This window comes from Poecile atricapillus, chromosome 2 (assembly GCF_030490865.1).
Source record: "Poecile atricapillus isolate bPoeAtr1 chromosome 2, bPoeAtr1.hap1, whole genome shotgun sequence".
NCBI classification, from domain to species: domain Eukaryota; kingdom Metazoa; phylum Chordata; class Aves; order Passeriformes; family Paridae; genus Poecile; species Poecile atricapillus.
The window spans coordinates 13,496,627-13,515,349 of NC_081250.1; the positions used below are offsets into that span (position 1 = coordinate 13,496,627).

Below are 18,723 nucleotides of genomic sequence, written 5' to 3' on the forward strand. Positions count from 1 at the left end.
CAAGCCTAGTTAGTACTCAGACTAGATTATATTAATTCAGTAATAGCCTGATTCAGAAGAACAAATTTTGATTTGATTTTTCAGCATCCTGCACAAGTTCTTTTGTAACTTTGTTCCTTATTCTTGTTTCTCATTCTACATAACATACACTGTTGTATATTCTGCTACTATACTGGTTCTCAGTATTTCTTCAGCTCGCAGTTTATACTCTCATCTGCAGGTTTTAGGTAGATTAAAAGATGAAGAAATGCGATGTCGGAAGTACTTGCATCCCAGCTCATATGGCAAAGTGACTCATGAATGCCAACAGAGGATGGTAGCTGATCACTTGCAGTTTCTACATGCAGAATGTCACAATATTATCAGACAAGAGAAAAGAAGTGGTAAGTCTCACTGGTCACAAAAAGACTGAAATGGTTTTTGTTTTATTCACTTTGCATTGCAATTTCCCATCTTTTTTCAGTGACCTTCTGTGCACATAAGCATTTTCAGCTAATGTTACTTAAGCAGAAATCCCCATTAAATCCTGAATGATATTGTTCTTCTAGTGTGTAACTAATTTTTATTCTTCCAAGTATATAGTCAAAACTTCTTTTTTACTGTTAACAACCCTTCTTTCAGCTAATGCTCTTTCTCTTTCCTTGTCTTAGTCATCTTAAAAACACTGAAGTCCTGTGTCTTATAGAATTGATTGTATTTTATGCTTGTGTTTTCATCTGTAAACCAATGGCTCTGTCTTAACAGATTTCTTCATCATCACTTAACAGGTCAGGCTTATAAAACATTTTGGCTTCTTTTCATAGCCACTTTTTATTGTCCTGAATCTTTTGTGACTTCTCATCCCAAATCCTTTTTACAGAAAGAGATGCTCTTGTAGTTATATTCCCTGCCTGACTACAGAAAACATGCTTCTCCATGACTACATGCCTCTTACCTTTGACAGAATGCTTGTTCTTGCATGGAAGATGGTATCTCTTATGTGAAACAAATTATTTTTCACAGTCAAACCCAAATTGTATCTAATAGTGGTGTGTTCAGTTTCCAGGGAATTTTTCAAATTTGCTCAGGGTTTGGATCTGTTTTGTTTGGTTTCTTTTTTGGGGGTGGGGGGAGGCAAAATATAATAAAAATAGCAGTTGCTTCTTTAGTGCTTTTCTCACCTGAGAAAAATTTCAAGCTACCACTGGAGGCAAATAAAAAGTCAAGAAGATACCTAAACTGATTTTAGTCAGCTGTTGCTAAGGGAGATTTAGGGAGGCCAGGGTTTATAATAAACTGGCACACTGTTTCTCCACACTAGCCCACCTCCCTTCGTAGAGTCTCTCCTAAAGAAGCTGTATTGGAGGAGTAAGGTAGTCACAATGGCAGGACTCAGTAAATACTGATAATAGGCCTACCCTTTTTATCTTTTATCAGTGATCCAGTGTATGTTAATTTTTTTTCTTTCAGAGCAGTTGGTCTTGTTTTAGTCTTTAAAAAGTTGTGTGTGAAATTATGATACTATATTAAGTGGTTGTTTTTTAGTGTTTCTAAGTGTACTCTATAAAAATGTATCTCTGTTGCAGACATGGCAAATATGTATACTCTGCTTCGTGCTGTGTCAAGTGGTTTACCTCATATGATTCAGGAACTACAAAACCATATCCATGATGAGGGCCTTAGAGCAACCAGCAATCTTTCTCAGGAAAATGTGAGTTTCCTCAGGCAGCTGAAATGACTATTTGATTAACATTCTTGATTAAGTGTTTGCCCTTTTTCTGTTTATCCTGTTTGGGTTTTTTAATTTTGCCTATACAAAATCGGTTTGGAATGTGATGGGTAAGTTGTAACTTCTCATCAGCATGGTTAGCTGTGCCACAATTATCTCTTCTGAGAGCTGATTGTTGTAATGGTTGTGATCAAACCAGAAACAAATTGTTGTTTGCTTAATACTGTCAGGGCAAGTAGGTTCTTTTGTTCCATGTATGCATTTTTTCCCTCAATTTCTCTTAAGTCAGTAGTATTTGATGTTCTTGTATATTAGGAACTAGTGATTCCATTTTGTAAAGACTTGACATCCTGTCCTGATTTCAATGTGGTGGTTGTCATAATAGCTTTGTAGTCTCATATTGTCATTTAATTTCTGAAAATATTACATCTTATTTATTTTACTAAAGTGTGTTAAACTTTTTTCCATTCAGGTCTATTTAAATGACTTGATTCCATTTTTGTTTCTCCAGCATTGTTGTTCGGAGACAAAGCTTTCATTTGACGTTGTATTTGCGCATATGTACATCTTGCTGTCTAGATCTGTGCTCACTTTAGGATGGCGACTTCAGCTATCCAGTGTTTCTGTCTATAGTAATATATAAACACAAGCTGTTGTATATTCACTCTGTTACTGACTGCACAGGGATGCTTACTATTCTGTGACTCCCATGTGCATACTGAAAAGGGACTGAAGTCTTTAGCAGTATGGTTGGCTTTCAAATTTATTTTTAGGTTTATTGAACTTAGTCTTTTGAACTAATAGTGTCTACACAGATAAATAAATACAGACCCATGAGGGTGGTAACAATTCACAACCTTATGTAGACCATTTCAAAGTGTGAAACGATTGGTCTATTGTATAAATTATGTACTTTGGACTACTGTTGATGTGTGACCTGAGAATGTACTTAGGGAGTTATGCTACAGAGCCTGTGCCTTGTGCCTGCCAGCTTGTCTGTGTAGGGACTTCTCCAGCTCTTGTCAGTCATTTCTATGCAGAATGTGATGCTGGAATGTAGTTCATGAAATTCAGTTGGTAAATGTCCTGTGTAGGAAAATGTAAAGTGATCATCCAGATTTTCTGTCTCTGAAGTCACTGTGTAGGACAAGCAGCAATTTATTATATCAGTTGCTTGATTGCTGTGTTTATGTTAGTATTAATGATTTTTGGAAAGGCTACTAAAGCATTTTAGGGAAAAATTAAATGCCATGATAGCAGTACAGTCTCAGATCTAGGCTGGATAGCAGGACTGTAAATATAGCCCAGACTTTCTATTTCCAAAACATGCTCTAGCACCATTGTGTGAGAGTACAGGAATGCAGAATCCATCCTCTCAAAAATCACTGTAATATTAACTTTCTTAAAAAAGAGTAATTAGTAAAAAATCTGCAACTAATGTAGATATGTTTGTGTTAGATACTACTGCTTTTCTCACTAACTTGCTTTCTGTTTTATCTACCCTCTTTAGATGCCAACTCAGTTTGTGGAGTCAGTTTTGGAAGTACATAGTAAATTTGTTCAACTGATCAACACTGTTTTGAATGGTGATCAACACTTTATGAGTGCCCTTGACAAGGTAATTTTTACTTAAGTAAACAAAGCATTGGAAAACAATATCCAGGACCCTGATTCAGGCTCACCAAAACTCTTCATGGCATCAACACATGTTCAATGATAGTTCATATACAGTCTTTCTAGTTTAGAAATGCAATGGAGCCAAAGATAATCCATTGTAAGGGAAAAGATATATAAAGGACACCATTTTAATACTTGTTTTCTGAAAGAAGGACCTTTCTTTTCATCATATTTCAAAACACAAAAATGGTGCTGATCCATCCAGTGTAAATATAAGTGCGGATAATAAATAAGCATCTGGTGGGGCTTGGAAGGTTTGATAATTCTTACATGCATTTGACCTTGAATTTGCTTGCTGAGATAATGTTTATCTCTGAATGCTCTTAGTATTAATTCCACATAATCTTTGCTTATATTTTTCAAGCTGACTACAAAGAATATCTGGAAGCTTACATTACTTCAATCACTGCCACAATAGGTAACTTTTTCCAGGAGAGAGCTGCACTTGAATTTAAATAATAAATATAGGGAAAGAGGCTTGCTGCTCTTTTATTTGAAATGCATAGCCATGCAACTATCCAAGATAGCAGTTCTAATTATCATAAGTTTTAGTATTAATCATTATTAATTATAACTAATAAATATCTTTACTTTCTTTAATTTCCTGTTACAGGATGCACATATACAGTTCATTGCTCTTTTGTGGTATGTGCAGTAGTTGCTGTTCGTAGTTAATGTCAGAGTCTAAGCTTTGATGATTTTCAGTCAAGGTTAACTTGAAAAGGCACAATGGAGAAGATACCAGTGATGGTACCAATAGTAGTTACCCATCTTTATTTGTGACATTGATAAAATAATTATTTATCATTTTAAAACAAATACTTCAATACCAAATACTTTTCTCTCTCCATTGCAATTAATGTCATGTACCAGAAGGTGGAGTAACACGAGACTGACAGCTTCATTTGCTGGCACTTAGGCAATGTACTTTTTCTTAAATACATCAATTCTTCACTTCATTGATGTTTCTTACAATAAATACTTAAAATATTAATTTGCTGTTAATTTTTTGATTGTGGATAACAAAATTGTTATTGCTGTCTCCAGTATTACTGTAAAAGAGGACTCCAAGCTTAAAGAGTTTCCTATTTCTTGTCAAGTTGTGCATTCTTTTCTCAGATTGGCAAATTTTGGAATGTTGAGGAATTGTACAGAAGAGTTCCTTGTCAGTTTGTCTTTATAATAATAACAACAAGATTTTCCTTCTACAGAGGAACTATAATTCCTAGGAACTATGGTCACACAGTATTTTTGTTAGTTTACAACACTAATTTAAATGTGACATGTAGTTTAGAAACTCCATTATTCTGATAATCTTTTTTACTTTCTAAACTGCCATTATCTCTTCTGTTTTTCATCATATTCAGGTTTTCTTCAGCCGCTATATTGTTTGTACTCCACTGCTTCTAATTTCCACTTTCAACAATATATTTTTCTCCTCTTCAGTGTATGAAAAAATCCAACAACCAAAAGCACTTTGCTTTCTTACTGTTGTGAATACACAAGTTTTTTAGCTCAACACACATGCTATTAATGTGCTGCTGCTCAAATCTACTTTATCTGCATTTATTCCTAAGTTTCTTTCCATCCATTCTTTTGGACCATAATATTGCTGTATAACAAAATCGTCATACTTTTGTGAAGTTTCTAATCAGAACTTCATTTGTTCTTCTGTAATTATTTTTCTTCCTCTTTCTGCATTTACTTAATTCTCAACTTAAAAATTTGGTTTAACAACCAAATGCTCATAGAGCAGTAATTTAAACCTTTTTATTAGTTGTTTCTTTTTTCATCCCCTTTTCTGTAGTTCAGTTTTATAGGCTCTCAGATGGTCTTTGTCTTGAGGATTTTTTTGATTTCTTCAAATTTCATAAAAGAGAAATGTTTAAGTCATGACAATTTTTCTCTTTGCTTCATGTTTTTATGTAGGCTTTGACATCAGTAGTTAACTATCGGGAGCCCAAGTCGATCTGCAAAGCACCTGAGTTGGTAAGTGATGCACACAGAAAGTAATAATTCTTGTATATAACCATCCAATGAATTGCCCCAGTGTCCTTCACATGCATGTCCAATTCTCACACTGGGTCACACTCAGGTGTGTATTTCAGTACTAACAGCTTAAGCTGCACGCATGTTTTGTGAGTATGCAAAATTGCTATGGTTCTAATTTTTGATATAGACTGTATTTTTTTGTGGATGTAGAATGTATTGTTTGTCCATGAATACAGCCCTTGTATAGAATGTGAGACTGTAGACTGTGGCTTATTTCATGTTTGAGCTATTGTAGAAATTTGGAAATATTTTGGCGTATGTTTGTTCTCAAGCTTGACAAGTAGGTTTGGGTTTGATTTTTCTTTTTTTAATTTGAGCTGGCCAAATACTGTGACAACTTGTTAAAGAAATCAGCAAAAGGAATGACAGAGAATGAAGTAGAAGACAAGCTTACAAGTTTCATTACTGTTTTCAAATACATTGATGACAAAGATGTATTCCAAAAGGTAACTTTTCCTATTTGTCGTGGTTTAATGCACACCATTCAATAATGGTTAAAATGTCACATTTAAAGCATACTTGAAGAACATGGTTATGTGTCTTAAAATCCTCATCTCTGTTTTTTTTAATGCAGTTCTATGCCAGAATGTTGGCAAAAAGATTAATTCATGGTTTGTCTATGTCTATGGATTCTGAAGAGGCGATGATAAATAAACTAAAGGTAAGGTAATATTCTTCTAACATAGAATAAACAAATGTAGGAGTATGTAGTGTTGAGAGGGAGCAGCAGAGGGTGCCAGAGGTAACTTAGCAGTCCATAAATCTGTTTCCAGTAGCTGAAAGCAAAAGCTAGTATTTTTTGTAGTCTAACTAAAGATAAAAGGCTGAGTATCTCCTAAGCATTTGAGGTTCTTATAAGGTTTTGGATGATTTTATTAGCTGTGTTCAAGTCGTTCATGTTAACATTTAAAAAGTACCAAGGGCTTTCATAAACATGTCTATATTTTGATTTTATTTAACAATAATTTTCATATAGACTAATGTATATAAGGTGAAACTAAGATAAATGTGATAATTTTATTTTACAGTGTTTGCTTTTTATTGTAACTGTGTTTTCTATAAATATAACAACACTTCTGCTGACTAGATTTTTATATTGTATTAGTGAGGGAACATAATTTATATGATGAGTACTGTTTTCACTTTGAAACCTTTACCAATATTTCTTCACAGCAAGCCTGTGGTTATGAATTTACCAGCAAGCTCCATCGAATGTATACAGACATGAGTGTTAGTGCTGATCTCAACAATAAATTCAACAACTTTATCAAAAACCAGGACACAATCATTGATTTGGGAATTAGTTTTCAGATATATGTTCTACAGGTACTAATGTATGTTTATTGCTGCTGAGTTATTTGTACTTATTTTTTATGTTCTGATAACAAACACACAATTTTTATAATTATGAATACTTCTTTGTATGGAAACTGATGGCTTGTGATCACTGTGGAATTACTTACTTTCTTAGTGTTTCATTGTAAAATCAACCCACTAGGTCCCTAAAATATAGTGATATAAAATTTCAGTCTCAATTAACACCTCAGTGGGGTGTGCAGAAGGTGCAGTAAAAAATTATCAGTAAAACTTCCTGAGTCAATTGATTGTCTTATGACATAATGTACACTTTACATCCACTTAAGAGTGTTATTTTTTTCTTCATATATATGTTGTATGAAAATGTTAATGCTTTTATTTTTCCCAATACTTTTAGGCTGGTGCATGGCCTCTAACTCAGGCTCCTTCTTCTACATTTGCAATTCCTCAGGAACTGGAAAAAAGTGTACAGATGGTAGGTTAGTAGGAGGCTTCCTGTAAACGTGTGGAAAATGTAAAATAACTCCAAAGGAAAAATCATCACTCTAACAGAGAAAAACTAAAGCTGCTTCATTTGATTATAAATTATGGCTATCATGTTTCCAGTCCATATGCAATGTGGAAGGGTCACCCAAATACGTTATTGAATTTATGTATGTATTTACGTAGCTTTTTCACATCTCTTCTACTCTTTGTGATTGCTCAGAGAGATGCTAATAAATGCAGTCAAATGAAATAGGTTGGTCCTTCGCATCAAAACCAAGTCTTAATATTTAGATAAAAGAAGATTCTGTTCCTAGTATTAAATCTGAAGTTTTAATAGCAGATTAAGATGCAAATAGAGGCTTCTTGTTCCGTTTCATAGAAGCTATTCAAAGTCAAGCTTCATGCAAACTTCTCTAAAGCTCATTTTATGATTTCTCAAAGCAATAAAGGTTTTGCTTCAGACAAATATTTTCTTCTTATGTGATTATTTCTGCTTTGTAGAGGTATTTTGTTGCTTTTGACTATATTATTATATTCTAAGTGTTACTTGTACAATGTTTGTTGAAAAACAGAATATTTTTGTTGATCTTTGGTAAGGTATATTTAATGGTTAAGTACAGTTTGAGCAATACAAATTTTGTATTATTGGACATAAGAGATTTTTATAGCAGTTTTTATACCTTAAATTGTTGTTTGATGTAAGTTACAATGGCAAATGTCTTTTTCTGTGGTGAAGGATCTTTTTCTTGTATTACTACTGACTATTAGGACTACTTATATTCAGCTTTAATTTCCACTTAAGTGGCACTTGGTTTTAGCAATATAATAGCTTCTGACCCAGACTACAGGATCACCAGGTGACTGATGAGACTTTGCTGTCTTTGTGGGTTTAAAATAGGAGTATTGTCAGTTGTGCCTCAGTTGGAAAATTGGTACAAAATTGTGTATCAGAAGCAGCGCAGAGTCTGGGTTGTGTTGCTTAATTTCACTGTTTTGCCATTTTAAATGAGCAAACTTATTAATGTGTCATCTAGCTAGATGCTTTAGATCAGTGCTTAAAATTAGAATTCCCTAAAGAAACAACATGACCTTGAGGGGGGATTCTGAAAATTGTCTGACAGTGGTTTTTTTAACTGTCCAATTTGGTCATTTGACCCATGGAGAGAGTTCTCTTAGTATTCTGGGAAGGATTGAGAAAGGAAAAAAAGTATTGTAATTGCACTCCAAAGTATGTGAGTACCTCTGTAACTGGGCAACCTCTTCTTGCTGAAGCTTCCTGTAAATATATATCTGAGTGGTGTACAAATACTGTTTTTCATACTGTGCAAGCTTGTGGGTGGAAAAACACCTAATTCCTAAAGAGATCTAAAGTCCCTGTTTTTATGTTTTCTTTCAGTGATAATCAGAGTTTCCAGACCAAATCAGAATAAACCAAATGTGTGTGCATACACAGTGTTGCCATTTTGGGGTTTAGGGAGTTTGATCTCATTTTAGGAAAGGGTTCTTTGAATTTTCTGAAGGTCTTCTCATTATCAGAGGTAGACCTTAAGTTAGGGTTCAGTCATCACTCATCTTTTAAAGGAAAATGCTGTCATGAATTGATCTGCAATGTTTGCATCCAGTGTGATGGACATAAAACCAGTATGTCTTCACTGTGGTGGTAGGGTGATAATAAACTGTTTTGAGTAGTTATGTGTGACTAATTGATGTTCATTTTGTTTTGCAGTTTGAATTATTTTACAGTCAGCATTTTAGTGGAAGGAAGCTTACTTGGTTACATTATCTTTGTACAGGTAAAAATAAGTGCTTTATTCAACTTATGATCTGACAGTTATTTGCTAAACATTATTTTCAAATGGCAAAAGACCGGGGAGTTGGAACATTATCTTTCATATAAAGTCAACAGACATATTTTGTGTTATAAATTAATTTAATATTTACTACCTAGAATTTCCAAAATCTATGTTTTGTAAACCTGCATACCTGTGATTTATTAAATCCTAGTAAAACTAGAGCTGCATGTTCTTAACTGCAAAAAAGCACTGCAGAACTGCTGAGTTAATTATAATTGGCCTGGAATTGTTTCTGTAGTCTAGATATTCCTTACATAGATACTGAATAATTTTAAGAATGCATATTATCCTCTTTCACTCAGGTATGTGAGTATCTACATAAATACATGCTTATTTTTACTGTATAGGAATATATGTTAAAAATACCTTAGAAGATGTATATTAAATTATAGTTTATTTTAGTCAGTGTAGTCATGAAGTTGAGTAAGTGTCAGTCAATCATGTTTTATTTTAAGTGCTTTCAGTATCATGCTTTAACAATTGGATACTGCAATATTTAACATGGAGGTGAAAATCACAACAATGTAATGTTATGAAAATCTAGTTCTGGTAATAGAAGGTTGCTGTTAATTCACACTCACCTTTGCACAGAAGATCTAAATCTGCTTTCAGGTAGATTTCTTCAGTGCTTTTTTGTTTTTCATGGGAATTTTAAAAATATGAGAATATGAAAAATTTTTGATGGGCATGTATTTTACTTTGTTTTTAGATCTTTCCTTTAAACAACTTTCCTGTTAATCACTGTTCTGAGTGTAAACTATGTTAATTGAAGTTCACGAATTGCAATGTGTTAAGGCTACTTGGAATTTCTTTTTTAAAATTATTATATATTATATTGCACTATTTGTCTAGCATTCATAGTTAACCAGGATGAGGGGGGTGTTATAGGCCACATTATGTATGTGTAAATTCACAGCATCAGTTGTCATTGTCCCATTTTAAGTGTTAAATGCAGACTTGGGTTGAATGTCTGGAAATCTAGGAGGAGCTCTTGTAGTTAAGCTTCAGCTGACTTTTCAGCACCTTTCATCAATTTATGAAATACTACTTGTATCATTACAGGTGAAGTAAAAATGAATTATTTGTGCAAACCTTACGTAGCCATGGTCACAACATACCAAATGGCAGTGTTGCTTGCCTTCAACAACAGTGAGACTGTCAGTTACAAGGAGCTTCAGGACAGTACACAAATGAATGAGAAGGAACTGACAAAAACCATCAAATCTTTGCTTGATGTCAAAATGATCAACCATGACTCAGACAAGGTATGCCATAATGATATTCATGTTTTCAGTCTTGTCATTCTGATATTTGTTGGGGACTTTTTTAATATCCATTGTTTGCTTTTATTTTTGACCCTCGTAAAAAATTGTAAATCTCTACTTATAAGGAAAGAGACAGGAGGAACTAGAGTGCCTGTCATACAGGCTTTCTATGCCTATAGCAGCAGAAGGTAATAATGCAGGGACTTTATTTTTTCTGTTGCCTTGTTTTCAAAGTTGTACTGAATCACGGGAAGGAGCCTGGGCAGTAAACCAGAGTCTTGTAGTGATCCTAAAAAAATATTTGTGGGATTAAGGGGCTGAAAGCACCAGCAACCGTGTTCTTCCTTGCTGACAGATTACAGGAGCAAGAAAGAGAGCAGGGAGGACTTCTGTGAGAGGATTTTTGCTGCAGTTTGCCAGACCATGAATTTCTTGGAATTCCAGTAATATCTGAGCTTTGTTTGTAATTAAGGCCATGGTTGATACTTCTTTTTCTGACTCTGTCTCATCCTTCTATATAGCCTATGTGAGACCTTTTTTCCCATCCAGCAAAAGGCACAGACCTTACTCTGTTAAGTAAGAAACACTGCACAAGTGCCTGTGCATCCCATACAGACATTAGCATGTGCTTCCAGCTCACCCAGAAAGCCCACTATGCAGACAGTATCAGACAGAAGAAGCTGTTCAATTCACTTACAAGAAGAAATCCAAAGCTGCTCTGATAGCTGCTTTTGTTTTTAACCAGGAAAATTTTAGAAAATGGAAAGTGAGATCACAAGGAAGATCTGATGCTTGGCTGAAGCATACGACATGCTTCCAATACCTAGAAATGAGCTCAGGTTGGAACAGTTGCTGGGAAGATTTCTGTTAAACCATGGGTCAAATTAAACAGTGGGAGCTATTACAGGAAACAGTGAGACCTTTAATAATCTTAGAACATTGCCTGTTTTTTAAAGGATTTACATTTATTTATGTCAGTTGTATAAGGTTCACCCAGTTTCTTCAAGCTTACGTCACAGAAGAAGAAATAATACAGCTTTCCAACCCTTTTACTTTTTCATGTTTACCACTGCATTTTCCAGTTCTTTATCTTCCAGATTATTGTATTCAAGTGTCTTTACTATTTCTGTTTCCTTTGCACTCCATCCAGCAATGTGATAGTAGATCTGTAGACAGTCTATCAGCTTACTTATTAAATAAACAAGTGAGCTTTAGTGGCTTAAGCAGTGGAATTCAATACACAAACTTCCCTTTACCTGTATCTGAGCCAAACAAAAAAGTACAGTGTAGTAAAAGTAGTTTGCTTTTGCTTGTTTGTTCATTTTTTGAACAGGTGTGGGGGAAAGAACATGAGAAGTTTTGGCCAAAATCTTCATTGGTTCATTAGAATTATGCTTTATGAGTTAATGCTCAATGCACAATTTATTTTGGTTTATATTCAAGCCATGCCAGCAGAATAATGCTAAAATTTAATGTTAGCCAATTTTTTGCAAGCTTATTATTTTTAAAGCTCTTAGTCTTTCCCCTTTCATGTTATATTTTCTATACTGTGCCTGGTATCCTGGTTTTTACATATATTGTAACACAAACTATTTGTAGCAAGATATAAAATTAGAATTAATATCGGTTTGAGTGCATATTTAGATAAATATTTTCTGTGCTTACTAAAATGCTTGTGCTTTAGACAGTTTGGCAGGATTCCAAGGTCTCAGAATCCCAGTAACTCAGTAACTTTATTCTGCTGGAAATTGGTAATACCAGTTCAGACTCTTGCCTGGAAACCACAGAGATGTGTCCAATCATGCTGTGTTGAATATAAAGGTGTTTTTACTGCAGGGGGAAAAGAAAAATCTGCAGATAGATGTGCATTGTAGAAGTTGCAGTTTGTCAGCTGTTTCTGCAATATCATAAAAAAATGTTTACATGCCTTTCCTTAAATTCTGGAAGACAACTTTTGTAAAAATTTTGAAAGCAGCAGCTGCCCTTTGAGGTCCTGTCATAAATAAATGTAAATCCTACTTCCTTTGCAGGGTGACAATGACTTTAAATGGAGAGTGTTTGCAACTAAGATAAGCTATCAAAGTATTAGAAGAGAAATTGCTTGTTAACAAAATTCTTGTATGGCAGAGTTTATCATAGTGTTTTCTGAAATGAGTTAAACTAGCTTTAAAAATTGACCTGGTTCAAGTGGCATTTTAGAATTTCCAATTACTAATCTGAATTTTTTTCTGTGTACATAAGACCCTAACTTCAACTTTTAAAAGTAAATTGTTACTATTTTCTGGTTCCATTCCTGATTTTTAAAAAGTATTCTCTATTGCAGGAAGATATAGAGACAGAGTCTACGTTTTCATTAAATATGAACTTCAGCAGTAAACGAACAAAGTTTAAAATTACCACATCAATGCAGAAAGACACGCCACAGGCAAGTATTCTTTGGTGTTTGTAGCCTGAATAGCTTAGAAAGCTGATTTTTCTAAAATGGAATTTATTGTGTTAGTTCGGTGTAAGCAGATATCAGATTCCCTAACATTTACGAAAGAAATTTTATCGGTTTAAAACTTAAGCAGCACAATTTTTTGTACTTAAAATACAGGCAAGAGAAGATTAAATAGGAACAAAAAAGTAGAAGAAAAAGATAAACAAAATGGTAATACCAAATGGTATTGATGTTTAGTCTATCTCGTGAGACTTTTTTGTTGCTGGTGTTTATAAAAGCAACTTACTGCAAGAAAAGCAGAACCAATCAACCGTTTTCTGTGGTTTTGTGTCCTTTGGCAATTAAAATCAACTCCTGTGTTGTTAATACATGTTCTCAGTGTATCTCCTAAGACACGGGATTTTATACAAGATAGGTATGTGCTGCCAAACTCAGTACATTATGGTCAATTCTGCATGCTTTTTTCCCTAGCAAAAATGTTGGTTTAGATGCCTCTCTCCCGCATTTTTCAAGTAATTCACTGCTTTTAGTAAATTAAAAAGTATAGATTCAAGATACTTTTATGCAGTCTATTGGTCTTATTGTATTTTGAGCATTACTGTTCTTCCTGTGTCACAGGAGATGGAGCAGACCCGAAGTGCTGTAGATGAAGACAGGAAAATGTATCTTCAAGCTGCTATAGTCCGTATCATGAAAGCACGTAAAGTGCTGCGACATAATGCTCTTATTCAGGAGGTAAGAGAAAGTCCTTGAGCTTGATTTCATTCAAATCTTCAGGATAGTAGGGTAGAACATTGGACTACAGAACTCAACCATGTGGAAACCAGTACTCCAGCAAAATTAGTGAGAATTTCCATGGGGTCTATTTTGAACTGCAGTACTGGAGCACTAGCTGGGATCCCTCAATCTTGTAAATTTGTCTTAGCACCAAAGCTTTAAGGTTCTTGCTCTTTCCTGTCAGCTGGTTCTATGCCAAGAGATGTTGTACCCTATAAAAATCATTGCCAGAGCTATGGGTTCAGCTGAAAACCCAAACAGGGATATTCTAGTATGGAATTTCCACAGAAGCACTTAGCCAAGTTTGTGCTCTTAATCATTGTTTTATTATAACTCATGGTTTAAATTTTAAAAGTTGTCTGAGTATGGAGACATGCACTTTTTAATCTCCCTTTTCCACAAAGTGGTACAGTTCTCTAGATTTTTTGGATTCCAGATTAATGACTTGTGAACTGTCACAGGCTGGCTTGGAAGGAAGTGCTATTTCTTTAGTTTTTCTCCTGCTTTCCCATCTGCTGGTTGCCTGCCTAAATGTATTTCTCATTTCAGCCTAATATTTGCTCCTTCCAACCAGTTCCCAGTTTTACTTTTCTCAACCTTCCAAAGCTCTTTCTTCAGTTTAATTCATTCTTGCATCTCTTAGCCTTGCTGGATGGCCTCAGAGAACACTGGTGGGAGGGGGAATAAAGATTCCTTTATTCAACCATTTTGAGTAGAGGTGGAGAGACATTGAGTAATTCGTGGTGGTGGAAGAAACAGTTTACCACATCCACTACTTAATTTTTATTTCTTAAAAAATAACCTAGCAGAAACAGGGAGTTTATAAGCCCAGAAGATGCAGTGTGAGACTTCTTAAAGGTTTTGGATATTGAAGAAGTGTTTATATACAAATAGTCTGAAAGCAAGCTTAATTTGAGAAATCTGATTTTGAATATCTAAAAGATGAGGCAGCATAGGTCCTGATTTTTCTCAAAATCTGTGTTTATTTGGTTTCCTGTTATTTAAATCATTCATGCAATTATGATGAAATAATGTAAGAATTTGCAATTAAAACCAGAAAATGATAGGCAAGCCTTTTCATCTTTAAAAATTTATTTTTTTTCTGCCCACTGTCAAATTATTAGAAAAATTTCTTGAAATTTGCTCTCTTTTCTTGACACTTATAAGGGTCAAATAGATTACAAACTTTTATGTTTTGGAAACAAATCCTTTCTGGTTGCTTCTTCCTTTGTGTAAGGGAAGGGCCACTTATATGCCCCTGCTGTGTTTTGCTCTTGCAGGGCTCCTGCGGAATAGTTTCTTCAGCTTTACAAGAAAGGTGGATATTTTCATGGTTACTCAGTTAAATACTAAGTAGAGAGTGTAGTTGTGATATTGTTACTAATTCTGGTGCCATTGTTATTTTTATCATGCTGTTTATATTTTTATAGATAATGTATCAATTAAAATGTGTTGTTTGACTTCTTAAGTAAGAACGAATCTTTCTGAAAGGAATCTATTTACTGTGAATAGTTAATATTTTCTCACCTCGTTAATATTTTTTTTCTTAGCTATAAGGATAGGATTATACTGTTAGAGAGATAGTTGAGACTCCTAACCCTAATGTAGTTAGCTCTAACACTTAGACTACAGCACCACACATTTCTTTTAGGGTGAGGTGTCCACGAAAATACTCGAGGCCCTTGGTAGACATGTATATGTCAGCATGTGGGTTTTGTGGAATTGTTAATTGTGTTGAATACACCCTGATAATCTCAGTTCTAGCTCAAAGTTGCAGTCATCTGGACAAGGTAGCTTTACCTATAAAATTAATAAGTCTGTAAGAGTAGTGGAGGGGAGACATCAGAGCAGTCATTCCCAGAAAATTTTTATTCTGGTCATCAGGTATTTCTGTCTATCCTTCTTTCTTGTATTATCTTTGATTTAAAAAAAAACAAAACAAAACAATAACAAGAAAACCCATACCAATACAAAATTCTCTCTTCCATTCTCTTTGTCTTGAGTAATACATGAAGTTCGGTGATGACAATCAGCTTCAATGGAGGGCTGTTTGGTGAAATCCAAGCAGATCTATCAGCTTGTTAGCATCCACTTTCTCCTCACTTGTACTGCTGTGGAATGTACCAGACCCCTGGCTGTTAGCCCAACAAAACTCACTCTTTTGAGCTTTTTGTTTGCTTTGCTGGGTGAGTTCCACCTGGTGAGTTTTGTTGGCTCACAGAGGGCCCTAGCAAACTAGAGCTGGGACAAAGCCAGCTGTGAGAGGTTGTAAAGAAAACTGGAAATTCAGCTAAAATAAAAATTATTTTCTTTATAGAAGAAATAAGAAACTACAGGCAAAATATATTGTGACACTTGAGTAGTAGGATCTTTAGTTTGAAAAGTTTTCCTACTTACAAATTTGCACATTCTGTTATTACATACAATTTCTTTCCCTTCTCTACAAGAGATCAGGCAAAACTGAGAACTAGTAAGAGACATCTGAAATTTTGCCTGGAGTGGCAATTTCTTCCACAATGCAAATATATATTTGTTTTTAAAATAAATAGCTTCTTACTGCATGTATTAAAAAGTTCCAGCATAGCCAGATGGAAGTCACTAAATTGTAGGTCTGTCTTCAGTGACTGAAGAAAGAGAAGTTCATCCTGATTTTCTCCAATGGAGTAGGAAAAGAGGTTAGTGGTAGGTTAGAGGTATCCATTGTGATAGTAGTGAAGAAATGTGTTAATATTAGATTAATTGTTAATGTGGATATTTGTCTTCATTTGTACTGTGACAAATGAAGTAAGCAAGAAGGAATGAAGAGATCTGGGGAAGATGTGGCCAGAGTAACCAGTGAACTGACCAGTCAGTTTCAGTGTCCTGACACTAATACATAGAGATAGTTTCTTTGTTATAAGTTAACTATTCCAGGGTTATTTAATCCTGTCTTGAAAAGAAAAATACACTGAATCTGCCTTAAAGCCTCTAGCAAATATTTAGATGACATTTATCACTGTGAAAAATAAGAATAACACAAAAACTGTGTCTTTCTTTTGCAGGTAATTAGCCAATCAAGAGCTAGGTTTAACCCAAGTATCAGCATGATTAAGAAGTGTATTGAAGTCCTGATAGACAAACAGTACATAGAACGAAGCCAGGCCTCTGCAGACGAATACAGTTACGTAGCATGATGTTGCTATCCTGCAGGTATGATTGTAAGGAGATCATTGCTGTCACTGTTTGGTGTGTTCCTGTGGGAAGAGGCAGGCCTGTGCCTCCATAATTGGTCACTTGGCAGCCCCTGTTTTTCTGCTGTTTACAACATCACCAGTGCCATGTCATGAGCGTCAATGAAAATGCCTATAGATATTTCAAGCTCATGTCATTATGACATTTCTTAAAACTTTACTAAAAGAATGAGTGAAGTATTGCTGAAATGTGGAGAATTGGTTGGATACCATGCTTTTTTTTTTCCCCTCCCCTTTCACGTTTGCAGTTGATGTTTTTTAATGTATCTTAAGACAAAGTAAAAAAAAAATCACATGAAAAACCTAAATATTGTAATATGACAGATAACCTAATAATTGTATCTACATTAAAATGTAAAAAAAAAAAGACGAACATGATACTGCTGCTTGTCAAATAAAAAAATAAAGTTATATAATGTGTCTTGAATGATTGTAGAGTTGGAATATAGCATTAATGTCTGTAAATATCATTCAGGCCTGAAGAGTAGAAATAATGTTGTGTGTTTGGGTTTTGGATAACCTCAGAAGTAGGTCTGACATAACAACTAATTTATATAAAACTGAATACCAGGTATGTCATGTTTGATGTGATTATAAAAATATTTATGGTTAAGTGCACATCTTGTTTTCTTGAGATTAGGCTAATTTACATTCTTGATGCCTGAAGGCCTCCCCTGTGTCTGTTAATCCCACACTGCAGGAATACATTACAAGAGAAAATAAACTGATGTTTGAGGGGATTTAAGCGGTGTAGTTCACAAACACTTAGGAATAGTTATGAACATCAAAGACAGAGTTCAGTGGCTTGTGAAACCACCTTAATGGGAAAGCATATAGCAGACTGGTAACTGAAAAATGTTTTTTCTCTAATGTATTGGATAGAAACACTACCTGGATAGGTATCTATGTTTGTTCCACGTAACTCATACTGCTTGTTTCTTACTTTCCCTCCTGACTCCTATGGTTGTTTTTATCAGGTTTTGTTTTCCTCTGCCCCAATTAGATTTCCAGCTGTTAGGGTGAGACAAGAAATCCACAGGCTATTTCATGTCCTGTGTTGTTTGTCAGGGTTGGCATGGTGACTGTTCACTCTCAAAAAAGCAAACTATAATTTTAAAAGGTACTAACTCTCCCACTGGAAGTGAATGGAATTTAAGAGCATTGAAAGTTTGAACACACCGAATGCCTGCTGCAGAAAAGAGTTTCCTCATGGCTATGCCTGCAATTATGATTGATAGGATAAATATTAAGTTTAAATGTTCTATTTTTGCCAGATTTGTGTGCATATAAAAATACATATGTAGATACATACTATTTGCAGTATTTTTTTAGATTGTGTAGTATCACCTTCTAAAAATGCACACATCAAGAACAAATTTTAAAGAAAAAACCTTTGGAGGGAGCTTTTTTTTTTTTCTTTTTTCTAGTTTTTCACGGTATGTAAGGCTTCTCTCCAACTCTCAGATTGTTGCTGTCTCTTATTTCTTAAGTGGTATTACATTCATATGCTTTCTAGAGGGTATAGGAAACTTTCTGTGGTTAACTAGGAAATGCATCAAGAAGTGGTGCTATGTTTTTCTGATGTGGATTTTGCTCAGGATGAATAAAGGGCAGTAAACATTCCTTCCATATTTATGGTGTTTTATCCCACTATGCTAAGATTTAGATTTTTTAACGTGGATTTATGTCTTCAATAAGTGAGGTTTTTAATTGTAATATGGTGCTGTAGATCATTGTCTCAAGTGTTAGTTTAGAGTTGTCTCTATGTGGTGGGAGACAGCACAGGTGCTGATACTGTCACCAGGTATAGTAAACAGGAGACACATCAGCATAGATTTTGGCTGGAGTGACTTAATCTATTTCAGTGTGAAGCATTTCTGTGCTTTATAAAAAAAAAAAATATTGCATTACATCTTAG

At 34.6% G+C, this 18,723-nt stretch overlaps 1 protein-coding gene across 3 annotated transcripts in view; it reads left to right on the plus strand.

The window, feature by feature from the left end:
* The window catches only part of CUL2 (cullin 2), a 40,606-nt gene extending 23,366 nt beyond the window's left edge, over positions 1-17,240 (plus strand). For all 3 annotated transcript variants that reach the window (XM_058831885.1, XM_058831884.1, XM_058831883.1), the window contains exons 9-21: positions 221-383; positions 1,566-1,690; positions 3,219-3,326; positions 5,315-5,374; positions 5,755-5,883; positions 6,012-6,098; positions 6,611-6,763; positions 7,152-7,229; positions 8,967-9,033; positions 10,156-10,358; positions 12,682-12,783; positions 13,417-13,533; positions 16,617-17,240. In XM_058831885.1, coding sequence (XP_058687868.1) covers positions 221-383; positions 1,566-1,690; positions 3,219-3,326; positions 5,315-5,374; positions 5,755-5,883; positions 6,012-6,098; positions 6,611-6,763; positions 7,152-7,229; positions 8,967-9,033; positions 10,156-10,358; positions 12,682-12,783; positions 13,417-13,533; positions 16,617-16,748 — 1,524 coding nt within the window. In that variant the 3' untranslated portion in view covers positions 16,749-17,240. The remainder of the gene's footprint in view (positions 1-220; positions 384-1,565; positions 1,691-3,218; positions 3,327-5,314; positions 5,375-5,754; positions 5,884-6,011; positions 6,099-6,610; positions 6,764-7,151; positions 7,230-8,966; positions 9,034-10,155; positions 10,359-12,681; positions 12,784-13,416; positions 13,534-16,616) is intronic.
* Positions 17,241-18,723: the final 1,483 nt, after the last annotated feature.